The sequence below is a fragment of the Hemiscyllium ocellatum genome, chromosome 18 (genome assembly GCF_020745735.1).
Source record: "Hemiscyllium ocellatum isolate sHemOce1 chromosome 18, sHemOce1.pat.X.cur, whole genome shotgun sequence".
Lineage (NCBI taxonomy): Eukaryota > Metazoa > Chordata > Chondrichthyes > Orectolobiformes > Hemiscylliidae > Hemiscyllium > Hemiscyllium ocellatum.
The window spans coordinates 53,867,293-53,893,056 of NC_083418.1; the positions used below are offsets into that span (position 1 = coordinate 53,867,293).

The following is a 25,764-nucleotide window of genomic DNA, read 5'->3' on the forward strand; positions in this document are numbered from 1 at the left end:
GGGAAATACGTAAATGCAAGGTTCAGTGGACCTTATCAAACCAAAAAAAAAATTTCTGAATTGGAAATGGTGGAGTATAATCCAGACAGAAGAAGGAATCAGAATACTTATAGGTGTGAAAGAAATAGGAGTGAGATAGAGATATCAGAATTTATGGAAAATGAATCAAACGTTAATAAAGTAAAGGATTACCCTCCAGGAATCAAATTGGATAATATGGTTGTGCTAAAACGGTTATATGACATTGTGTTTCCTCTTTGTAAAAACTATCCAAGTGAATTTCTGAAATTATTCAAGAATAATAAATCAATTTCAATGAATAGACCAAGGAAAACTGTTTTGGCTCATGAAGCCATTGTTGGGGGATGCATTACGTATAAAACAACACCCTTACTGACTCAATACAGAGAGATTACCTCAAGTGGAAATAGGATTACCTTTATGATAAACAAAGTCACTGTTGAATCAAGTCATGGCAGTTGGACATCACCTATCGATGGTGCCAAAATTGAATATATTACGATAGTTCTGGATTGCCTAAAAAGTTGGCTCATCTTGAACCAAATTGTATGACTGCACTAAGCAAATAAGATGTGCATGCTTTATCACAAAATCAAATTGCTAAAAGGATACTGACAGGTTTTGTTGACTGATATTTCTTCGGTTCTATCAGCTTTTGCAAACTAAATGGTCTTTATTAATACAACAACACTCCAAATGATTAACAATTAAAAGCGACTGAAGGACTAAGTGATTGTGCTGTCCACCATTATTTGGTTGTTTATAACCAAACCTGGGAAAAACATTAATCATTCGACTGAATTGGTGATCGACTACATAAAGCCAGTTTGGTTGTAAACTTGGCCAAGTAATAGTACCTTACTTGTACCATACTGTGGGATATGAACAAGCAACATCTACAGAAGTGAAAGCAACCATTTAGGATTTTCCCATGCAGAGGGCAAAAGGTGAAATTTTGCACTATATTGGCACAATTAAATTTTATCACAAGTTTATCCTGAACCTCAACACTGTTGGTGCATGTTTTACAAACCTTTTGGAGAATGCAGAACATTTTAATGCCTGCAGGCAAGTCAGAGTATCTCTAACACTTGATAGCTGTGCTGACAACCTCAGCAGTTTTAGCCATGCCAAATGATGAGAAGCCATTTAAACTGGCTGTTGATGCCACCAATAATGACGTGATGGCTGTCTGACTGCAAGTCAATGAGATGGACATCAAATGACCTCAGGTACTTTTCAAATAAACTAACTGTATGGTGCAGAAACATTCAACAATTGGGATGGAAACTTTAAACCTTAGATAGGCTCTACACCATTGTAACATGCAGATCATCAACAATGTGGAAACTGTTAATTTTATGGACCACAACCCTTCAGCTTTCTTGGTAAAATTCTGGGACAGAAGCTTAATTCCCCAAATGCACACTTTGAAAATCATTTGCGTGTCTGGAAAAGAAAACGCTTGAGCAAACTTTTTAGAAAGAGCACAAATGAAAGGCAGAGTGCTGTGGTGCCCATGGACCTAAGCAAAATATAGTTGCTGTGTAACTCATTGGTATGATTTTTGTGACATTAAACATGTAAAGTTTCAACTGTTAAGTCTCAAGGCCACTTCCATTTTACTTTGAAGATAGGTGATACAAGATGTGTGATTTACTTCAATATTATTTGTTTTACAGTTTAGATTTTGGGTTTTGGTCTACGTGCATGAGGTGGTTAAATGATTAACATGTCAGTATTTCTGCAGTCATGACATTCTTTCCCAATCAATAGGAGAGGGGCAACACTGGGAATGTTTAGGAGGAGCAGGATTTTTTTTGATTCGGGAAAAATCACAGTTTGGAAAGCTTGTGGTTTCTATTCAAAAAAATTAGATGCGTGATATAATTCCTTCTGAAGAAAGTAGATTGTTTAGAATGGTTGGAAGTAGCTTACCATAGTGTAAGGGTTTAAGTGTGAAAATTCCAAACTGAAAGTGTTTGGTTAAAACTTGGAAGGGGTTACTTGAAGCTGAGCAAATTTAAGCTCAGTTCTGTGACTAATTAAGGAAAAGCCTATCTTAAATTCAGTCTCTGAAAACTAGGAATTAAAAGAAAATTAAAATATCAAATGGATACGATAGAGAAAAGTGAATTTTCTCATGTGCTTGAATGGTGGAACCTAATATTGTTCAGATCGATGAGATTGTATTTTTCAAAAGCTTTTTTAAAATCCTTTTTTCTTAATAAACTTGCTTTACTGTTGAAACCAAGTTTGTAACATTGCGCACACGTGTTTGTGAAAGACCAGCTTATTAAATAAAGATAAAATACAATCTATTAAGCCAGATTTCAGTTTGAGATCTGACTTACCCAACAATAATGGTGGCACGGATCATAACAATATAAGTTAGTAATTTGGCTTGACAAGGTAGACACAGACATTGAGACTTTCCCGCCAGAGGAAACAAACTAAGAAATGTAGCCTTAGACTAGGCAGTTGGGTATTTAAAACTGAGACGAGGAGAAATTTCTTCACTCAAATCTTTGGATTTTTCTAACCCAGAGTGTCGAGGATGCTTAAACTTTGCTCATGCTGAGAGATGTTTAGATCCTGAAGAGAATCAAAGGATATAATGATATATTATAGGCTGGGAAAAAGGACTTGAGATTATAGATCAGTCAAGGTCTCACTAACAGGTTCAAGTTTAATATGGCTTATATTCCTTCTTGCTCTTCTGTCTATTACATTTTTTAGGCACCTGTATTGAGACTTTACTAATTAGAACGTGGAATTCTATTTAGTACTATTTGGAGTGGTGAGGTTAATGTCATGAATGCATTTAGCAATAAAGGTAGGAACATACATGAAGAACAAAATAGGACAAACAGGTAGCTAGTTTGTGTCGACAATAAATACCAGCATTGACCAAATAGGCTGACTGGCCATTTCTGTGCTAGCTTCTATAGAATTCTCTCAGTCTTTCCAAACCATGGTTCACCTATTGCCTAAACAGTACAGCAATGGCAATTTAGTAAAGCTACAGTGCACCTGCTGCACTGATGAGGGCATGCACTGCCATACAATTGGAACAGAAAAGATCCTTCAAGACCAAAGCTCAAATGAACCATCAGTTTCACTATGGAGATAATATGTCAGCACTTACAGGACACACAAATTTTAACAGAATCACCTTGAAAGATACTCTCAGCTGCAGCATCCCAGAACCCCCGCAAAAACTCAGGATTCATGAAGGGAACAAAAGATGAACTTAGTCTTACTTATTTCTTTCTTCTAATTTCTGTAATTACAATGGCACCAGCGTATGGCAACTTAAATGCTTTTCACTGTACTTTCCTAAATGCAAGTGACAATAAAGGTAATATTTGATTCTCAGAGAAATAATTGAAAAGCTTTAGTATTGAAGGTGCTTTAAAAAGTACACCATCTAAGAGTGAATCAGCAGAATGAAGATTAATAAAGTAGACAATATAAGCTAAAGCTTTTTTTAAACAGCTAGATAGACTTCCAGGCTCTACTGACTGCAGAGTCAAGTTGGACATCAAAATGTTACTGGCAACTGAACTATTAACAACTGCTGAGTCAGCTTACATTCAGAGCAGTGAAGTGGCAATAAGTCAGCATGGCTGCTCCAAATGAACAACTTCAAAAACCATACCAAGCAAACAAAATGTTGTGTAAAAAGAGCAAAATACAACTATCCAACAAATAACTGGTCACCTTCAAGTTTAATTCAAGACGAAAAATTAGCTTCTGCCAAGTTGAACTCCTGTTAATGAAATTTACTAGACTAAAAATGAATAATTTTAGATGCATATATAGATATTCAGACAGACAAATGCAATCTATCACCAAGTGTATGATACATCAACTAGCATCACTTAAAAAAAAGTCCCCACATGCAGAGTGGATTTGTTCACAAAAATCTGTTCAGTTACGGTTTTTTTCTACTAAACCAACTCAGTGAAGCTTAAAGATTATTAAATGAACTGATGCAATCCAGCACAATACGACCAGAGGCTCTCAGAGCTAAGATTAAAAATGTAGGTTACGTATTTTTCACTTCGAATACAGAACACCATCTTTCCTCAATTAAGTGATCCTAATCACTGTCCCTAATTCTATTCCAACAAGTTTGCATTGACTCCTTCTCACAAGCAGCAGTAGAGAAATCACCTTAAGTTCGACATCAAAATTGAGATTAGTCAAATACAAATATCACAACTCCTTCTGTAGACTGAAATACTGTACATACCCTGATGTTTTATATGCAATGGGTAGAAAGCAGCAAGCCAAAAATTTCTGAATGCAACACCAATGCAAAAACCAGAACAGTCGCACTCGTGGAAAGAATGCAGCATCCTTGGGCATCACTTTTGAATCTCAGCATCTCCAGGACTCTTCGTCATTTCACTGTCTTATTTATGAGCTGCAGGAGTCCAGCAGTAAACCACTGCATCGCTTCGCCGTCTTCAGAGTTTATAAGCTTCTATGCTGTCTGATTGTCAGAGTAACCTCTCAGTTCACACGTTTAAATCACAGCAACAAATTCCAAATCACTTCTGTGGTAGTTGCTGACTGGCAAGAGAGCTGTTGTGCAGGTGCTGACGTCGGAAACCCAACCCCCCATACTGGTCTCCTTTGTCTGCATTTGTGGCTGCAATTACTCCAACTCTAAGCAGGGGAGATGATGGTGCGATTTGACATCAGATGCAGAAAAGATTTTCTCCCCTCCTTTCTCTCTCTTCCCAGTAAGCCACCAGCTGCTTCTGTTACCATCTGTCAAGCTATTCTTCACTGCACTTTAGTCAAGGCGACTAATGCACAATGAAAAATTCAGAACAGGCCCACCAACTGTTCCATCCACCAAGAAAATTGGTGGAAGCATAATTTGTCTCCTAGCACCATGAGCAAAGTTTACACTTATCATAATCATTGATATATCCTAGGGGAAAAGAAATTACAAGAAAAATTTAGGAACAAATGATGGAATAAAGAAAAATGAACGGTTATGAAATCTCTGAATTATTGAATCAGATAGCGCAGAAGACGACATCTTGGCACATTGTGTCGTGCCGGCTCTTTGAAAGATCTTCTAATTATGCCCACTCCCTTGCTGCTACCCTGTCAGCTGGCAAAAAGAATTCTGCACAGTATTAATAACGTCCAGTACATTTGTTGCACATTTCAGTATCATGATGGAACCACAACAAATTGCTTTTCCATTGCCCTCACACATATCAAAGTTGAGGAAAACGATTCAAATTGGATTAGAGTTGAAATACCTGCTCTATCCTTAGCCAATACTTGTGGTTCCCTGAATGTTTGGAAGATTAAACTAGGAAGTGAGGGAATGGAGAACAGATTAGAGGCAATGCGGGGCGAGGAGCACCTGAGCAGCAGGAGAATCAACGTTTCGGGCATAAGGTTCTCCTGTTCCTCAGATGTTGCCAGACCTGCTGTGCTTTTCCAGCACCACACTCTCGACTCTCATCTCCAGCATCTGTAGTCCTCACTTTCTCCTAGTACTTTTTAACACGTGAGCTTTCTCGGATTACATTGTTTAGAATTTGCAGTAGCAAAGTTAACAACATAATACCCATTTCAGTAATGGCCACCTGAAAACAAGATTTTGAAGAGATCATGTAGAAACTACAGTCTGGGGCAGCCATGAGTGAATACCTGTGGATCAACTCTTTACCTGAAGCTGTCTCTCCAACAAGTGCAAAAAACCTTCATATTCTGCCAATTGAAATACTTCACCAGTTGCCTTTCAAATTAACGGGAATAGCCCCAATATCCATTTACAAAAGCGTAACAATCAAGCAGTTAAAGAAAATAGAAAGCAAGAAAAACAGGGAGAAGAGAATTCAACACAAATCACACTGCTCATAATTTACAAATGAGTTTTGTCTCGACTACTGTTATCAACCCACACCTGGTCAGCCAAATACTCCATCTTCCATATTATATTGGAGAGACTCTGAAATAGCACAAAAGGCAAGGACAAGGACATCCAACACTGGATCACTGTGCAAGGTCTTCTACATACTATGCCAATAAGTATGTCACAACCCCGAAAATCAGAATAAAAGTCGTGGTGTCACCGCACTCCTGTATTGCAGGGGATCTGGAAGATATCAGTCACACACAAGACACCAGAGAGATTCCATAAGCAATGCTCTGCTGCATCCTCTAATTTTGATCCTGTTTTCAACGAGAGGATCACCAAACAAATTGAGTGCCCTTCACCACTCCAATCTCAAGCTAAACATCATAATCACCCTCCAGGCGACTGGTAAGCATTATCACATCATCAATGCTTTAAATTGGGTCACTTCCTTCAGTCTTCCATGCAAAGGACAGCTAGTTTTAACAGTCTCTTCTCAGTTTTCCACACAGCGTGTAACCAATTATTAACATTGTCTTCAAATTTGAAAGTTACATATAACTCCTTTCCCCGACACCCTCCCTGCCCCCAAACAGATGATCTGGGCAACACAAACAATACGCTCAGCACAGATCAGCCTTGACAGCGAGTGTCTTAATGTTTCCAAAAGCAACAGAATGTTCTCAACTACTCAAATCATGGAAGTTATTTACGACAGAACAGCAAACTAGTAAATTTAAAACTGATATCGGTAAACAGTTCTGCCAACACAAATAAAAATCAAAGAATCTACTGGGGGAGTAGAGGCAAAAAGCATGGAAATAATTTAATGATTAATTTCACAATCTTATTAATCTAAAGAGTTAATTTGCTTTGCTGACCTGTAAAGAAATTGAATGCCCCTGGAGTAGGGTGGTATGTCTTTGTCTTATAGGTGCAAATGTGGGAGGTTTACATTCCCATCCTTGCCATGCAGGGATGATTTACATTGTTTTTATCCCCTATTCAGAAATCAATAAGAACTTATAGTTGGAATCCTGACTACTCCCAGAGCTGGCCATTGTGGGATGATTCGCTTTGTTACTGGAGGTTTTCTTGTGGGTAAAGATTTTGTATAAAGGAAGTACTGTTTCCTTTGTTCAGGAAGAGCTTTTGCCACAACCATGTATACCTTGCAAGGCGCGGGTTAAAAATTCCTCCAGAGCGAGACTCCTGACACACAAGTATGGCGACGTTCAGTGTTTCTCCACAGCTTGTGTTGTACTGTGCTTAATAAAATGTGGTTGCTGTTCACTGAAGTTGGTATGTTACAGTTGCATCAAGTGTGTAAGGACCTCAGAAAAAAAAACTTAGATGTTGAAATGATGATGATTAGAGGCAGTTTCAGAACCAGATGATTCAAGAGGACCCAATGTCTCCTTACCTCATCTAACTAAAGAGCATTCTTGAACCCTTTCAGAATCCAAGCCAGGTGCTTCATGAAGAATGGATTGCACCAGATAATATGCCCAAAGTCAGTCTTCAGACCAAATGTCCTAACAAATTTGTAAACATCATGATCCTTTCAGCTGAGAGAGTGTGGTGGGATTGGCAAATGAGCCTCAATAATATTGGTCTATACTCAATGCTTTGACCAATAAGGGGAGCGTACTAAATGCCTTCTTCACTATCCTGTCTACCTGCGACTCCATTTTAAAGCAACTATGAATCTGCACTCCGAGGTCTCTGTTCAGTCATACTCCCCAGGACCTTCCCATTAAATGTTTAAGTCCTGCCCTAATTTGCCTTTCCAAAATGTGCCACCTGAAATTTATCTAGATTAAACTCCACCTGTCACTCCTCAGCCCATTAGTCTATCTGATCAAAGTGCCATTGTACTCTGAAGTAACCTTCTTCGCTTTGCCACCAATTTTGGTGCCATCTGCAAACTTACTAACCATACCTATATTCACATCCAAACAGCTTATATAAACGAGAAGAAAAAGTGGACCCAGCATCAATCCTTGCAGCACACTACTAGTTACAGGCCTCCAGTCCAAAAAGCAACCCTCCACCACTACCCTCTGTCTCCTAACTTTGACATGTTCATGCCCGAAACGTCAACTCTCCTACTCCTTGGATGATGCCTGACCTGCTGCACTTTTCCAGCAACACATTTTCAGCTAACTTTGAGCCAATTTTGTATCCAAATGGCTAGTTCTCCTTATATTCCACGTGATTGACCTTGTTAACCAGCCTACCATGCAGAACCTTGTCAATCGCCTTATTGAAGTCCATGCAGACAGTGTCCACCACTTTGCCTTTAGTCTTCAAAAAACTCAATCAAGTTAGTGAGACATTATTTCTCATACACAAAGTCATGTTGATTATGCCTAATCAGTCCTTGCTTTTCCAAATACATGTAAATCCTGCCCCTCAGAATCCCCTTGATTTACGTGCCCACCACCAATATCAGGCTCACCAGTCTACAGTTTCCTGGATTTTCCTTACCACCTTTCTTAAATAATGGCACCACATTAGCCAGCCATTCTCCAGTCTTCCTGCACTTTACCATGGCTATTGATTATACAAATATCTCAGCAAGGGGCCCAGCAATCCCTTCCCTAGTTTCCCATAAAATTCTATGCACTCCACAAATCAATCAGCTACTTGTTGCAAGTCGAATCTCACTTTGTACACACTAGTATACCGCAATTAAATTTTCCCATTGGTTGAAGCAGCAACTGTGTAAACAGTACTTACAATAAATGCTGGCAGCTTGTTTTTAAGAAGTGTAACAGCTCCTTCTACAATCCTTGGTTATTTAAAGTCCTTTTCCCATTTCAGTGCATGCTCAAAATACAGAAAAACACAAATACATGGTCTTCGCAGCACCCCGTAATTAAGCATTTGAAATGACTTGTTGCATCATACTCTGCATTTTTCACTTTGAGTTTCTGGCAAAGTGCGATATGCCTGAGTACTGTATAGTGCTTGAACAGCAATTGAAGAACTCTACATATAATTTGAAATCAGGAAGACAAATACATTACTTCCAAAATATTATCATTGAAAAGAAACTTGGGTTGCAGGATATGGTAGAGAAAATTTCATCAACACAGAATCACATTTGGCTCAAGACACTAATTATCACTAATTACAGAGGACAGAGTGATTGTGTTGAATCCCACAGTTTGTCTTGCCCAAATATGTAATTAATTTACTGCATTGCTCCCAAACATAAAATTTAAATATTCTTAAGGCAACCAGACTAATGAACTCCAACAGATACAATTGGCAGCACGAGTTGTACAATTAAACGGCCAGCAGACCAAAAACAGTAAAGTAACAGGTCACATTTACTACATGTCCTTAACATAGAAAAACCATCCTAAAGCACCATAGAGGCATAATCAGAAAATAAATGTCATGTTAAGGTGGGCGAGGATCAAGAAGTTCTTAGAGAAGATGGACCTCTGGGAAAAAATTCCCAAACAAGCAAATGCATGGAAAGGCCAAATTTTGGAGACATTAGTTTGCGTGAGGGAAGGGAGATTGGAAGATTAAAGGCAATTACTGAGATAAGGAAAGGCAAGATCATGAAGGAATTTAAATAAAATAATTACAGGTATTATGTAAAGCATTTGAAGCATGGAAGCCAACACAGATTGGTCAAAACAGCTATAATCAGTAATCAGGAAAAGACATTTGAGACAGCTAGACAATAGAGAGCCTCAAGCCTGAAGCCAGGGGAAGTGTGGGGTGGAGGGAGCAACCGCTAACTATTTTGGGGAAAGGAAGTCAAGGAGCAAATCCAGATCAGTGATGCATGGATAGCTAAGCAAACTGTGGGTCAGATGTACTCAGGTCTGAGGCTCTTCAACTGAAGAAAGCATATGTAGGTCTACGTCCGCAGAATGAGCGCCATAGAAGGGAGAAAAGCTTTTACTGAGTGATAATGATATTGGAGGTGGAAGGGAGGGAGCGCTGAGCAATTGGTAATTGCAGATGTAATGCAGGAGCAGTTGGCTCATTTAGTTAGTGCTTGGTGATGAGCAACAATGACATCATGGATTAATTCCTTGTATCTATTTGGGACCTGACTTTTCTATTTATCCCATTGTGATATTATAACATCATTGAGACATGATTAGGAGCCTCAGGATAAGGAGGATGCTTCACTGGCCACTCAGGTGTTTCCTTTCTTCCTGGTGGTGGAAATCAAATAAAGATTTGCGCACCTTGTGTCTCTCAACTGCACACACACACACACCATGGGTCCTGGGGAAAAAAATAAGCACTACCGCAGTTAGGCGGTAGTGTGGGGGTTAATAAAAAGAAAAAAAAAGAAAACAAAGAAAAAAAGGAGGATGCTGGGGGGAAATGGGATGGGGGGCAGAGCAAGAGGAGTGGGTGCCACAGGAGGGTGTTAGAGAGTATGAAATAGTGAGAGAAGCATTGCAGCAATGAGAGAAGCCTGGTAGCTGCATGGTAAGAGCTTGAATGTGTTAAGACAAATACTGCAGTAAACCAGAGAGCTACAAGATGATCAAATAGACTGATCAAAAGCATTATGCTGAGGAGGACAAAACCACAGCAGGAGGTAAATGCAATGAATTAAAAACTTAAAAGGAGAGGTAGTGGATGTCAGCTATTTGGATTCCCAGAAGGCCTTTGACAAAGTGCTACACAGAAGCTACTAAAGAGTCGAGTGCAGAGTGTTAGGGCAAGGTTCTGGCATGTGACAGGATTAGCTGACTGTCAGAAGGCAAGGAAATGGGGATAAAGGAACACTTTTCAGGATGGCTGCCAGCGACTAGTGGTGCTCTATAGGGGTCAGGGTATTGGGATCTCCTCTATTCATATTATACATTAACAATCTGGACAAGGAACTATGGACAATGTTGCTATGTTTGCAGATGACACAAAGATAGGTGAAGTGACAGTGTTGAGGATAGAGAGATGTTGCAGAATGACTTGGATAGGCTGGAAGAGTGGGTAAAGATGTGGCAGCTGGAACACAATATGGAAAAATGAGGTTATGCACTTCAGTAGAAAGCATAGAGGTGAAGACTATTTTCTAAACGGGGAAAAAAAACTTCAGAAATGCGAAGCATAAAAGGGACTGGAGAATCTTGAACTAGAACTCTAAAGTTAATCTGCAGATTCAGATGGCAGTTAGAAAGTCAAAATGTAGTGCTGGCATTCATTTTGAGAGGGCTAGAATACAAGAGCATAGATGTACTGCTGAGGGTGTATAAAGCTCTGGTCAGACTGAATTTGGAACATTGAGGGCAACTTCCTGCCCTGTATCTAAGGAAGACATGTTAGCATTGGAGGGGTCTGGAGGAGGTTTACAAAAATGATCCCAGATATGAAGGGCTTGTCATATGAGGAGTGACTGAGGACTCTGCTTCTGTCCTCAATGGAGTTTAGAAGGATGAGAGGGGATCTGATTGAAACTTAGAGTACTGAGGGGCCTGAATAGATTGGAGTTGGAGAAAATGTTTCCATCAGGAGGGACTAAAAACCAGGGGCACAGATCAGAGTGAAGGGACAACCCATTAGAACTAAAATGAGGAAAGATCTCTTCAGCTTTCAGCAAAGGGCTATATAGGCTATGTTAAAGTTAAAAATCACACAACACAACCTGCTGGACTATACCCTGGTATGGTGTGATTTTTAACTTGGTATACAGTCCAACACCAGCATCTCCAAACCATATGCAAAGTTATTAAGTGGATTTAAAAGAGATACATAGCTGCTTGATTACTAAGGAGATCAAAGGTTACTGTGAGTAGCAGGAGGATGGGTTGAGAAACATATCAGCCCTAATCAAATGGTGGAACAGACTCATTGAGGCAAATGATCTACTTCTACTTCTAAATACAAAAGTTATTGTTTTTGAATCAAAAGTGGCATTAAAGAGTGACAAAGGGTCATCGGATTTGAAATGTTAATCCTGCTTCTCTCTCCACAGATGCTGCCAGAACTGCCGAGTTTTCCCAGCACTTTGTGTTGTAGATTTCCAGCATCCACAATTCTTTGTTGGTATTTTTTATTATGATGATAATAAATTACACAAATAAAAGAACAGCCACAGATGAATCGTATTTTGACAGTTGAGTACAAACCTAAAATAGACACATGAAGGTGGCAGATGTACCTTAATTCGCAACTGTTAATATTTTTAAAAATTGCTTGCAACTTGCACAAGGGTTGCGATTTATCTCACTTGTGATTATCCCAAGAAGTAAAGTGTGTTAAAACAAATAGCATGGAAAAACTGTTCTCAATCAGATCTGACAGTGAGAAATCTTAATATATGCTTAAAGTTTTGTGCAGTTTAGTTGTAACTTGCATAGGACAAGCACGGTGGGGGCTGACAGATTCATTCCAGAGGGAAACACGTTAAATCAGTCAACAGATGGAGAAAAAATAAATGGTTTAAAATACATTCACTCACTTCAATGCTGAAAGTCAATATGTTATGTTAAAACTCTATGCCTACAATGGGTTTTTATTTCAGCACCTTCCTCAGACAGTGGCAAACAAATTCTAAGAATTAGTTCCATTGCACACTAGCATTTTTCAAATAGACTAATGTAAAAGGTGCACTATTGTTCTAAAAGAACATTCCAAAGGCCAAGATTGCAATACTTGTAATCCCACACTTACCTGGCGTGTTTATAGAGTCTACGAGGTCTGTTGTGAGATCGCCGATCCCAATTTTCCGGATCACTAGAATTACTGTCATAAGGGTATGGCCGTGCAGCCATCCCACTCTAAGGACCTCTGCTTTGCCAATGCTTTTAGTTGACACACAAGGCACTCATAACCTACAAGAAAGTATATACAGGTATCCTTTTACTGAAAATGTTTTCGAAATGAATATTTTACATTAGTCAAAAGGTTGAATAAGGCTGTTAAAGGTGACCTTCTACAATAGCAATCGTATGCATTTGAAATAAGAACAGATGACTAAGACAATTTTATAAACGATCATTTTAAAACTTACTTTCATCCATCCCCACAACAATATCAACAACCTTTGCCAGTTTTCTCTTGTTCTTAGCTTTTACAATTTTGCATTGTTGTATCAGCAATCTGTCATTCTCCACCTTTCCAACTTTTTCCCTGTTAGCCTGCTAATGCCCTTTCTTTGCAAAAAAAAAGGAAAGAAATTGCAGGACCAGGTGTAGACTTAGTAACCTTAAGCTTGCTCTGAAATAAGCTCAGTACTATTGGTCCACTTACAAATGGGTGGCTGATAAGATTATTATACCTTGTGTCAAGTTGGTTGGAGCCCAGGAATATCCCTGCTGTAAATGTGGAGGACCCAGAGATGCAAACCTAAGGCTCTATGATGCCACTTTTGGCAGCAAGGTGTACTACAAGATAATGAATTTATCTCGAGCTGACTACGTTGGTGAGCCACCTCTTGAACCATAATTGTCTATGTGGTGCATATACACCCATTATGAACTCGGAGGGAATTGCAGGTTTACGATAAAAAAAAGGATAGGCATAAAGTAAATTGCTTTTTCAGAGAGCAGTTGCAGTTATAACAGGCTAAATTACCTTTCTGTGCTGTAACCATTCTGCGATCATTACTCAACATTAAAAATTTTTTTTCCTCATATCATGCATTGCACCTGTCTAAAAGCTTAAATTTGGGATATCATGACTTCTTGTTGCCTGACACTTGCATGGCATGAATGTTAGCTGCTGTAAATCAGCACAAATCAGAATATCGCCCAGGTTTTGCTGTATGTTGGCAAGATCATAGAATAGATCATGGAATCCTTCCATTGTGGAAACAGGCCCTTCAGCCCAACAAGTCCACATCGACCCTCTGAAGAGTAACCTACACATCCCTAAACACCATGGGCAATTTAGCACAGTCAATTCATCTAACCCGCACATCTTTGGATTGTGGGAGGAAACTGAAGTGCCCAGAGGATACCCACATAGACACGGAGAGCACGCGAACTCCACACATACAGTCGCCCAAGACTAAAATCGAAACCTGGTCCCTAGCGCTGTAAGGAAGCAGCGCTAACCACTGAGCCACCGTGCTTTGAAAAAGAATGACTTCTCAGAACGACAGATGATAGGGAAACAAACGCAACATTTAGAGCATCCTTAAAATGATTAGTAAAACAATGGGCAAACAATATTGATTAGCACTTGGGGGAAAAAAAACAGACAAAGCTTCAAATGGTTTGAGAAGAGTGCTAGAAAGCATGCTGATAGTTGGGTATGCAGATAACCTTGCAGAAACCAAGCTAGGCAAAATTGCCTGCAAGACAGAAAGAAACATTGGAGTACAACAAACAGGACAGTATCTTGAATTAAAAAGGATCTTTTCCAGTAAGTAATTGCACTTTCAGGACAATAGGTGGCGAGCAGCATAATTGCACATTATCCCTGAAATCGAGTGACATCAAACCAGTTTGCACAGTGTGATCTGTTCGACCCTTAATATTTTTAAATGAGTAATCATTTCGCAATTGATGCTTCAGTGCAGCAAATTATTCCTTTTAAAAATTAAAAATCAATATTTTCAAATATAGCTATTGATTCACAGCTCAAACCTGCTCATTGATCCCTCTTTATATTCAGAGATTAGACATGCTTGTTGTGTTTTTCTGGAGTAATTAAAAACCTGGAAGCTGAGAGAGACTGGTGCTAATGTTTGGAGATGAAGTAACTGCTTTAGTTCCAAAGTTTTAAGGATGATATCATGCTCACTTGCATGGGTCAGATGAAGTCACACATACTAATCAATGGTTGTGGAAAGTGAAACCCATCATATGCTAAATCAACTAAGCTGCAGGCAGGGCCAAACATTTCAGAGAATCAAGAATGTTCTGCAAAATCTATAGCTACAAGGTCCGAAACCTGTTGATCTTCCAGCCGAAGAAGTTGACACCGACTGAGTGTTGCAGACTGGCACAGTCCAAGGTCCAGGACTACGTGTTGAGAGATGCGCTGAAGCTTGGGGCAGCTGCCGCCAAGGCGCGGTGGGGAAAGACCACTGTGTAACGTCTGCCTGCCTAAGCACAGGGGGCCGACGCAGTAAGAGGGCTCCGGTGACCCCTCCAGCTAAATATGTAGATAGTAATCGTACAGACCTGTATATACGAATGATTACTCTGTCTCTGTATGCAAAGAAATGGAATGTTTACGTATGTATGGCATGACCAATTGTACAGATCAAAATATTTTTGAAATAAAAAAAGTTTTGCAAAATCTATAGCTACAAGGTGATAATCAACCTATGTATATCAAACTTCCCTGTTGTGGTATCACAAACATTACTTTATCAATTGGCATAGTAAATGTTATGACACCAGAAATCATGTATTCAAATGTCCATTACCTTCTGCAGCAGCCCCGTAAAGTCAAATTTTCCCCAAGCTTGTAGAGTTAGATGGCACTATTTGAACAATGTCTTCTTGTTCAATGTCAGGACTCCAAATCCACTAGCAGGTTTTCATTTTCTGCTCAATTGGCTTCTACCTCATCGCTGACCATTTATTAGAGATTATGTTCACTTTCTTGCTCCTCCGGTGCCATTTCATCTCATCCCAAAACTCTAACAAGTTCTTCAGTTGTGCCATTGCAGCCTCCATCTTTGCTGTACTTCTTCCTTCTCCCACTACTTGCCATACAATGAAGAGATATTAATTGAACGTTTAATCGTATTCAGATTGCGTTCAGTTCATTGGGATTTATGTAGCATGGATAAACTAGATTAAAATGGTGGGCACTGGCCTTGGAGGTGCTTGTTTGATTGGAGCAGGAATGTAGTCAGTGGAGGGGGGAAGGCAAAGAGACGTGTCCATTTGTAGCCAGCAGGATTTTTGCCTGCTAAAGAATGGTTCTAAACTGTGTGCTTCATACCTATGGCCAACACTTTCACTTCTGAGCCAAAATGCTAACAGTTCAAGTCCGACTTATGGGCTCAAGTACAGCTATTCAAATACTTATTCCATTACAGTAGTGAAGGAAGTTGGCAACATTGGTAGTGTTGTCTTTCGGTGGAAATTCATTTGGGTTCTTAGCTGAATGCAACAGATGCCATGGTGCTATTCTGAAGATTGCAGGAGTTCTATTCAGTATCCTGGTCAATATTTACCCCATGATCAATACCACAAGTTTATGTAGCTTGTATGCTTTTATGTGTAAATTATGTTCCACTTTCTTACATTACAGTAATGAGTATACTTCAAAAGAATTTGAATGGCTCCAAAAATCTTTTAGGATATTCTGTAAACATGAAAAAATCATACACAATTCAAAAACTCTGAGGTACCTGTGACAATGTCAAGGGCCATTCAAAAGGCAGAGGCTGAAAGTACTCATTTCTGTCATAACTCTGCCTCCTGTAGGGGTGCTGGGCATTTCCAGGTTCATTTAGTTCAAGGGGCAGACAAGGTTTACAGCTGGACATTCCATTCAATTCCCAGATTCAAATACCCATCAATAGGGCCAGGAAATTTATATGTTCATGTTTACATTTATTATTCAGGGACTGGATTATTACTACTAAAACTTACAATTCAAAGTTGTGTATCTGCTCGAGTTTAATTTAACAATATTGTCTAACTTTAAGTTTAAGAATTAATTCGACAACGACCATATGCAACAAAGTTAGAGGGATATAGGCCAAATGGGATTAGATTAGTTTAGGATATCTGGTCAACATGGACAAATTGGACCAAAGGGTCGGTTTCCGTGCTCTAAGACTCTAAGTGATTTTCACCTCCAGACTTCAGGGAAAAGCTTCCAGCATATTGTAAGATATCATAAGAGCTTAGATTCAAATCACTCTTGTAACCCACCCTTTCCATCTTATCACAGACTTTGCCTTTGTTCTTGCATTCTCTCCTCTCTCTGACTGTGTAATTGCTTAAAATCTTAACATCCCTACTATTTTTCAGTTCAATTCAAATATAATCAACCTGAAACATAAACTGTTTCTCTTGTCAAGGATGCCGCCTGATCTGTCAAACGTATCCAGTAGTTTTTGTTTTGTTTCAGATTTCCAGCAAACATTGTACTTCACTTTTAAGAACATCAGAAACCAGGGCTGCACAAGATCACTTGACCCTTTGAGAGTGTATGATGCATGTCAACAGGGTGATGGCTCAACTTCACATTCTATCTCCATATCACTCAATTCCCTTAGTATCCGGAAATCTATTGTCACCTATATTGAATATGCTTAACAACTGAGCATCCAAGCTTTTACTGACTGATAGTTCTTCTGTAACAGGATGGTTATGTTCTCGTGTAATCCTGTTATGGAAAAATCAGTTTAGAAACAGCATTTCAAGTGTTGGCAATATAACTGCATGACAGCCAACACATTTTAAAAGTTCATGCTTTAGAAACAATGTTTCCAATTAGTCAATCATGTTATAGCGAATTTGCATTAACAAAATGCACATTATAGTAAAGCCACCTGTATATGGTGCAGAATTGCTTTTCGAATTGCAGAATTTCTGTAAAACTTGGTTTCATTAATCTACAACATATACTAAATGATCTCCACAATCAGATTTTAAAAATCTATTTGGGATATCAAAACTATTGGGACAAAACTAATTACAGTATAGTATAGAAGAACATATGAACGTTCTAATTAGGAGCAAGAGAAGGACACTCGGCTCCTCCAGCCTGCTCTGCGATTCAATAGGTCATGGCTAATCGTATTACCCCATATTCCCACCTGCCTTGATAACTTTTCACCCTCTTTATCAAAAATCCACTTCCCTCCGCATTTAAAAAAATTCATTTGAAAATTCTATTTGAAAATACATTCTATTTTGTTCAAAAATCACAATTTGTAGGCAGTTAGTCAATGTGACAATTTCTTACTTTGAAAATAGAACTGGTCCGATTAAAGATTGGAATACAGATAGACTCTAAGCTCAAGACATTAATGCATTGTTGGAGCGGAGATGTCACTTTTTTCAAAATAAAACCATAAGTTAGCTCAGGAATGTGACTTAAAAGATGCTCTGGAATTTACATACAAATGAATCGAAACCTGCAACCCATTCTGAGTGATTAAAGACTTAACAGCAATCTAGATTTGTTCAATACATCATATCAGTTGTATGACACTTTGTTCTTTGATTATAAATTCTGTGCCCTATGATCCTGTCCCACCAGCTACCTGATGAGGATACTTCCAAATAAGCCTCCTGGGCTATAACCTGGTGTGAAGTGATCTTTAACTTTAACAGTCCAACACCAACACCTCCACATAATGTCTACCACCTTCAGAAGAACAATTCCAAAAGATTCATAAGACAAAAAAGAAAACCCTATCGCTGTCATAAATGGCACTTATTTTCAATTCTCGACCCCTTGATTCTCTGAGAAGAGGACTTATCCTTACATTCACTATAAAGACCCCTTAAGATTTTATATATTTCAACCACGTTAATCTTTGGACTTCTAAACTCCAGCAAAAAAAAGACATCCCGACTACCCTTTCCACATAAAACATACACATTACAGGTATTGTTCTGGGGAACCTTCTCTGAATTGCTGCCAACACATTTACATCCTTCTTTAATTAAAGACGAATACCACGCCTGATATGGTCTCAATGTCTGATCCAACTGAAGCATAATCTTCCTGAATTTTACAAATCTCCTCTCAATAAACAATAATATTTTATCAGCTTTCCTAAAAACTTGCTATATCTTCATACTAACCTTTTGCAGTTCATGCACTAGGACACTCCAAATTCATTTGCATGTCAGAGCTTTGTAATTTCTCCACCATTTACATTTTTTTTATTCTTCCTACCCAAATGAAGCATTTCACATTGTCCCACTGATACTCAATATGCCAGATCTTTGCTCACTTACTTAACTATTTACAATTTTTGTTGTCTCATTGCCACTTCACAACTTACTTCCTGACCTGTACCAAAATGTAGGAACTATAATTCAGTCCCTTCACCAATTATAATTTCAAAAATATTGAGACACCGGCACTAATCCTTGTTGTCTTGTCAACCAGAAAATGACCCATTTATGTCAACCTCCTGTCAGCTAGCCAAACTTCTGCAGTCCTTGTTTTTACCTAAACTTCTATAGATGCCAATGTTACCAACTACACCACATTCAAATTGTCTGTACCATCCTTTGATGTGGAACCCTATCAAATGCCTTCTGCAAATTTAGTGATACAATGCTTCCACACTTTATTCACAGCCCACGTGCTTCCTCAAAGAATCGCAGCAGGTAATGAAACATTTTTTTTCCCACACAACCACGTTTGCTTTGTCTGATCTTCTGTTGTGGTCATTTAACTCAGATGATTGGATGGCAGGTTTCAGAGTGAATGCTTCAATTCCCACAATGGCTAAAGCTACCATGAAGGGCCCTCATTCTTGACCTCTCCCTTTGCCTGCAGGCTAAACAATCACTAGTCAGCTATTTCTAATGATACAGCAGCCTATGGTCCCATAGGACCATATCACCTCACCTGACTAACTTTTCTAACTATAATAGTTATAAATTTAACTAATAGTAGTTTCTCAACTTCACTGGGAGATGCTAAGCCAACTGATTTGTGGTTACAGCTTTCTATGTCCCTTCCTTTTTGAACGGAGGGGTTGCATTTGATGTTTTCCAATCCAATGGCACCTTACCGAACTCTTAAGAAATTTGGAAAAAATAAACCTAATGGAAGAACTCACTCACTGATCATTTCTTTAAAGACTAGAATGAAGTTCTTCAGGACTCAAGGGATTTAGCAGCCCACAGTGTCATAATTTGCTCAGTTCCACTTCCCTGATTGTAATTTAGAGCTCCCCCCTCTCTTCCCTCCTGGGTTACAGCTATTTCTGGAATGTCACTTGTATCATCTGTAGTGAACATGGATACAAAATATCAACATAATTCATTTTCCATCTCATGTCCGTCGAGTTCCCCAGACTCACTTTCAACAGGACCAACGCTTACTGTGTAAACTGCTTTGATAATTTAGTAAAGAAAACACTCTACCTGCTTCTATATTTGCAGCTAGCTTTCTCCTGTATTCCCACTCCATTTTTTCTAATTATATGCTTTTCTAGAAAAGCGTGATACTATCTTTAATTTCTTAGTTAACCACAGATGACAGGGCTTCCCTTGCAATGTTTCTTTCTCAATGCAATATATTGACTGCATATTAATCCAGAGATTTGATGATCATCTTTCAAGTTCTACTTCTTAATTGTGCCCAGTTCCTCATACTGATCACATAAAACATTATTTCTTGCTGTGCCTATATCATAGGTAACTACATGGACGACAACACTGGAACTTGCTCTGCTATTTTAAGGCCTGAATTCACCAGCCCTGAATAGATGCCTCCAACAGTGGAACCAGTCATGCAAAAGAACCATCTAGACTCACTCTGTACTACAAAAAGTGTCAATCTCCTTTACAAATTGACCTAAAAAAAAAATGACATTCCATTTTGTTCCCCACAGTTAAATGGCTTCCTACCAGTGCCATGCTCAGTTTGCTCATCTACCCTACAGCCCTCATTCACATAAACTGAAAGAACTTCAAACCTATTGAATAATTGCGAAGACCAAGGCTTCAGTATTCCCCCCGTCTTTTGGTCTCTCTCACCTGCCTGATTTGCATTCATACCATCCTTACTCTGATAATCAAATCAGAAGAACTTAGCCTAAAGGGTGAGAGTGCCTCCTAGAATAAAATGTGCAGATAACCTTTCCCCTACCATGCGTCATGGTGTCTGTACCTCAGCCTCCAGCTTATGAACTCTGAGCCAAAGCTGCTCAAACTGCAAACACTCAACGGAAGCATGTTTGCCCTTAACCACATTAAAATCCAGGAGCATCTAATAACCAAGTAGCTAAAGATATAGAGCCATAGAGACGTACAGCACAGAAACAGACCCTTTGGTCCAACTCGTCCATGCCAACCAGATATTCCAACCCAATCTAGTCCCACTTGCCAGCACCCGACCATATCCCTCCAAACCCTTCCTATTCATATACCCACCCAAATGCCTTTTAAATGTTGCAATTGTACCAGCCTCCATCACTTCCTCTGGTTGCCCATTCCCCCCACACACACCACCTCATGCACAAAAAAAGTTTTATATCTTTCCCCTCTCACCCCAAACCTACATCCTCTAGTTCTGGAATCTCCCACCCCAGGGAAAAGACCTTGTCTATTTACCTTACGCATGCCCCTCATGACTTTATAAAAGGCACCCCTCAGCCTTTGACACACCAGGGAAAACATCCCCTGTCTATTCAAGCTCTCCCTATAGCTCAAATCCTCCAACTCTGGCAACATTCTTGTGAATTTCTGACCCCTTTCAAGTTTCACAACATTGTTAAAGATAGGGCTTCACAGTAGGCCAATACTTTAATTGGCATTTGCTGCGCTAGAATTTCAGTATCTGAATAATGAAACACCTTGCTGCAGTGACAATCATTCAGAAAAATTAATTTGAGATATTTGCAAACCAACAAGACCATTCTATAAAAATTATTAATTTCTCAGGGTAAGCCTCTGGTAGTTTCTCCCAACCCATTTTATTTCAAAACACCACCTCAGAGCCAATTGGGAGGAATCAACAATTCCTCTCTTCCAACCAGTTCCTCACAACAGATGAAATGTCACGTTGGAATCTTGTGTTTCTCCACCAACAGTAAACACCTGTGTAATGCTCGGTCACTACTTTGAGCAAACTATACCGACAGCACCAAGATCACAGGCCAACTCAATTTCATAACACTAATCTAAAACTAAGATTGAGTTTGTGTTTTATTCGTTCACAGGATACGGGTGCTGCTGCTGGGCCAACATTTACTGCCTATCCCTAATTGGCCAGAGGGCAGTTAAGAGTTAAGCTTTAAAAAGAAAACACTTCAAACTAAATTTCTCAAAAATGTATTGCAAAGTTCAAACTTTGACATGAGGAATGCCCATGTTTGTGTTGATACTCAGACCCCCCTAATTTCTTGATCAATCATCAATTCCTATACACAAACAACACCTACTTTCATCTCTAAACTGTTAAGTGCCTCTGCTCCAAATCGCCCCAAGTACTGCTAATTTGTCCAAATACTTCCAATATCAATATTCAGTTTGCGATCCTCAAAAACTACATGAACTGTTGCCAGTTCAAAACTTTGCTATCCACGTCTATTCCGACAAGTCCAAAAAAACCCACCTCAGATTAAAGTTCTGTCCTTTTTTTAAAAAATCCAACCTGACTCACCCCTTCCAGCATGAAAGTTTTCTTCAATCTTGAACTCCTGTCTTCTGACATCTTTCCCCCCACCTCTCATAACACTATCAGCACCTACACCTTCAGCCAAATTTCATGCAACTACAATTCCCTTTGTTCACTACCTCCCTCTTTGCATGCTCCTGATTATTTGAGGAGATAGATTACCTTTCAATGACATCTTTAACATGGCATCAGATGCTTTCATGAATCGCAAGTAGGCTGGTCAAACAAGTGGCCTATGACTGGCGAGGGAAGGAACAGGAGAGTACACTTGTGCATAGGCATCCGAGTGCACGTGTTGGGGAGAATAAGCCAATTTGTGGGATGAAATGACAGAGTATGAGAGCAAGGGTGAGAGCACAAAAGATGAGAGAGTGGGAATGAGACACTGAGAGAAAACGTAAGCCACAGAGTGAGATACTGAATAAGAGAAGATATATGGAGGGAGGAGGGGAAGGCAAAGTGCATGCATGTCCTGAGACTGAGTGAATGTGACTCACCCAACTTTGCCTTCCTCCTCCCCCTCATCCCCAAAAAACATATCCACAATGCAGGCCGGTGAGGAAAGACTGAAAGTTCCTCATTTGCATGAATTCTGGAGGCCAGCTCCAAATGTGCAGAGGTGAGCGCAGGGTCAATGTTAGTTAAACATGACTTAGCACAGTCCCAAATCCCTTGCCTAGTGATCACGACTTCGAGTTGAATCTGACTCCTTCTCGCTCTGCTTCTTAACCAAGGTGCAACAAACAAAAAGTTGCATTAATTAGCTCTGAAGCCTCGCACTTTTTGATGGCCAATTTTATTAATGACTCATTTACTTAAATCAACTTAGTGAGTTAAAATTTTATTTTTGAAATTCACATCGTTTGCCAAATTTCATCTTTCTGAAGTCTGTCACCAGCTCCATAAGTGAGAGAAGATTGAAATATGGAACATCGCGCAGAAACATTGGACAATGTTGCTCAGGAACACTAAAGGTTCTCTTTTCATTAAACATGCCAGAATAGTGCAAGTATTAGCTGTTTCTGAATGGAAAGAATTACAACATATTTCACAAGGAACTATCATACAAGGACAAAATAGAGGCACAACATGCGTTTTTGCATGCTTCACGGATTAAAAGAATACATATGGCTGCTTCAGCTTCTGAAGTTTCCCGAATGGCCATGAGGAATCCCTTTTGTTGATAAGCAAATATTTCACAATAGAGGAGGCTTATAAACAATTTAAAGTTGACTAAAATAAGGCTACATCTTGCATTGCTATCCTTTGTGGATAAACTATTGCAACATGGTGTAGCAAACTGCACAACCGAAAAATTCTGGGAAACATTTTAAATGTGATATTCCAGCTTCGTAAATAATAGGCAACGAAAAAAAATTCCTTCACTGATGGCATGTGGGCACTGTTGGCTTAGATATTATTTATTGCCAATCCTTTGCTGCCCTTGAGAAGGTGGTAGCGAGAAGTTTCTTGAACTGCAGTCCATTATGAAAGTCCTCTCACAATGCCATTAGCAAAGGCATTCCAGCATTTTGACACAGTACATTTCCATATCAGGATGGCGAGTAGCTTGGAAGGAAACTTGTAGGTGGTGTTCCCATATATCTACTGCCCTTGTCCTGCTCAGTGGAAATGGTGGGTATTTGAAAGGTGCTGTTTATGGAGCATTGGTGATTTTATGCAGAGCATCTTGTAAATAGTACACATTGCCAATACTAAACATTGGTCACAGAGGGAGTGGATATATATGGATATGGTACCAAATCGAGCAGTCTACCTTGCCCTGGATGGCGTCAAATTTTTTGAGTATTGTTGGACCTACACTCACCCAGTTAAGTGGACAGCATTTCATCATACTCCTGTCTTGAGCTTTGTAGATGATGGCCAAAAATTAGGAAAATCAGAAAAGTGAGTTACTTGCTGCAGGATTCCTAATCTCCATCCTGCTCTTCTAGTTCAACTTCTGGTCAGTTTTAACCCAGGATGTTGATAGCGAGAGATTCAGTGATAATATGTAATTGAATGTCAGGAGGTGATGATTATGCTCTTTCTGGTTGGAGATCATCTTTACTAATGTGGCATGAATGACACTTGCAACTGGTCAGCCTAAAACTGAATATTACTGCAATTGGACATGGGCTGCTTCAGTATCTGAAGAGCTGTGAATGGTGCTGTATATTGTGCATTTATCAGTGAACATCCTCACTTCTGACCTTATGTTGTAAGGAAGGTCACTCATGACGTAGTGAAAGATGGTTGGACCCAGTGCTCTACTACTTCAAGGAACTCCTGCAGAGATGTCTTGGAGTTGAAATGACTGACCTCAATGACAACAACCACATTCCTGTGTGGTGTATGACTAGCAGACAGTTTTCTCAAATTCACATCAGCTCTAGTTGCGCTCGGGCTCCTTGATGGCACACTTGATCAAATACGGCCTTAATATCAAAAGGTAGTCACTGTCATTCTGTGGAATTCTTTTGATCATGTTTTAACCAAGGCCATAGTGAGGTCAAAAGTAGAGGTTAGACCTGGCAGAACCCAAACTATGCCTTGGGTGATTAACAGGTGATACCTGATAACATCTTCCATCACTGTTCCTATAATCAAGAGTAGACAAGTGTCGTTCCTGACTGGGTTGGATTCATCCTGTGTGTACAGGACACACAAAAGCCATTTTCCACTTTGTTGGGTAGTTGCTAGTGTCGCTCTTGCATTGGAACAAATAGGCTAGGGCAACACCAAGTTCTGAAATACAGGTCAGTATTATTGCTACAATTTTGTCAGGATTCATATCCAGTATACAATGCCTTCAACTATTTCTTGAAATGACGTGGAGTGAATAGAATTAACTGAGGACTGGCATTTATGATGCTGTGGCCCTTCATAGGAGATACAGATGGATCATCCACTTGACATTCCCAGCTAAAGATTGTTGCAAATGCTTCAGCCTTATATTTTGCACTAAATGTACTGGGCTCCCTCATCATTGAGGATGCAGGTATTTGTGGAGCTTGCTCCTCTAGAAATTTATTTTTATTTTTCACCACCATTCACGACTGATGAGGCAGGATTGCAGGTTTTAGGTCTGATCTGTTGAGTGTGAATTCACTAAGCCTGGTTTATCACTTGAGGTTTGGCAACAAGTTCTAACTTTACTCGGTTGACATTTCATTTTCAGATATGCCTAGTGTTGCTCTTAGAATGCCCTCCTACCCCTTGACTTGCTTTAGCAATTTGCATCTATGTTGAAAATATTTAACATGACGTTCCAGAAACAATTATCAGACAAAAATCAGACACCTAGTCCTTAGAAGGAGATGTTTGCACAAGTTCCTAAAATCTTGGTCAAAGACGGAGGTCTTATGGAAAATTGCAAGTGAAATTGCACTCAAAACATTAACTCGGTTTCTCTCTTCAAAGATGCTGCCAGACCGGAGTTTCTCCAGCATTCTCTATTTTTCTTACAGAATCAGAGTTTACCAACACTATAGGACGGCCCTCAACATACCCGTGGCTATGCTGGTCAGTATCTACTTTACCTAATACAGACCCATTTTTCAGCACTTGGCCTGTAG

At 39.4% G+C, this 25,764-nt stretch overlaps 1 protein-coding gene across 3 annotated transcripts in view; it reads right to left on the reverse strand.

Moving 5' to 3' along the window:
* btbd10b (BTB (POZ) domain containing 10b) overlaps positions 1-25,764 on the reverse strand; it is an 88,842-nt gene that overhangs the window by 58,881 nt on the left and 4,197 nt on the right. The window contains exon 2 of one of the 3 annotated variants that reach the window (XM_060839019.1): positions 12,572-12,732. The exons of 1 other annotated variant lie outside the window; for it this stretch is intronic. In XM_060839019.1, coding sequence (XP_060695002.1) covers positions 12,572-12,672 — 101 coding nt within the window. In that variant the 5' untranslated portion in view covers positions 12,673-12,732. Of the gene's footprint in view, positions 1-12,571; positions 12,733-25,764 lie in introns of those variants that run through there. One more of the 3 variants, XM_060839020.1, reaches the window with a different exon arrangement.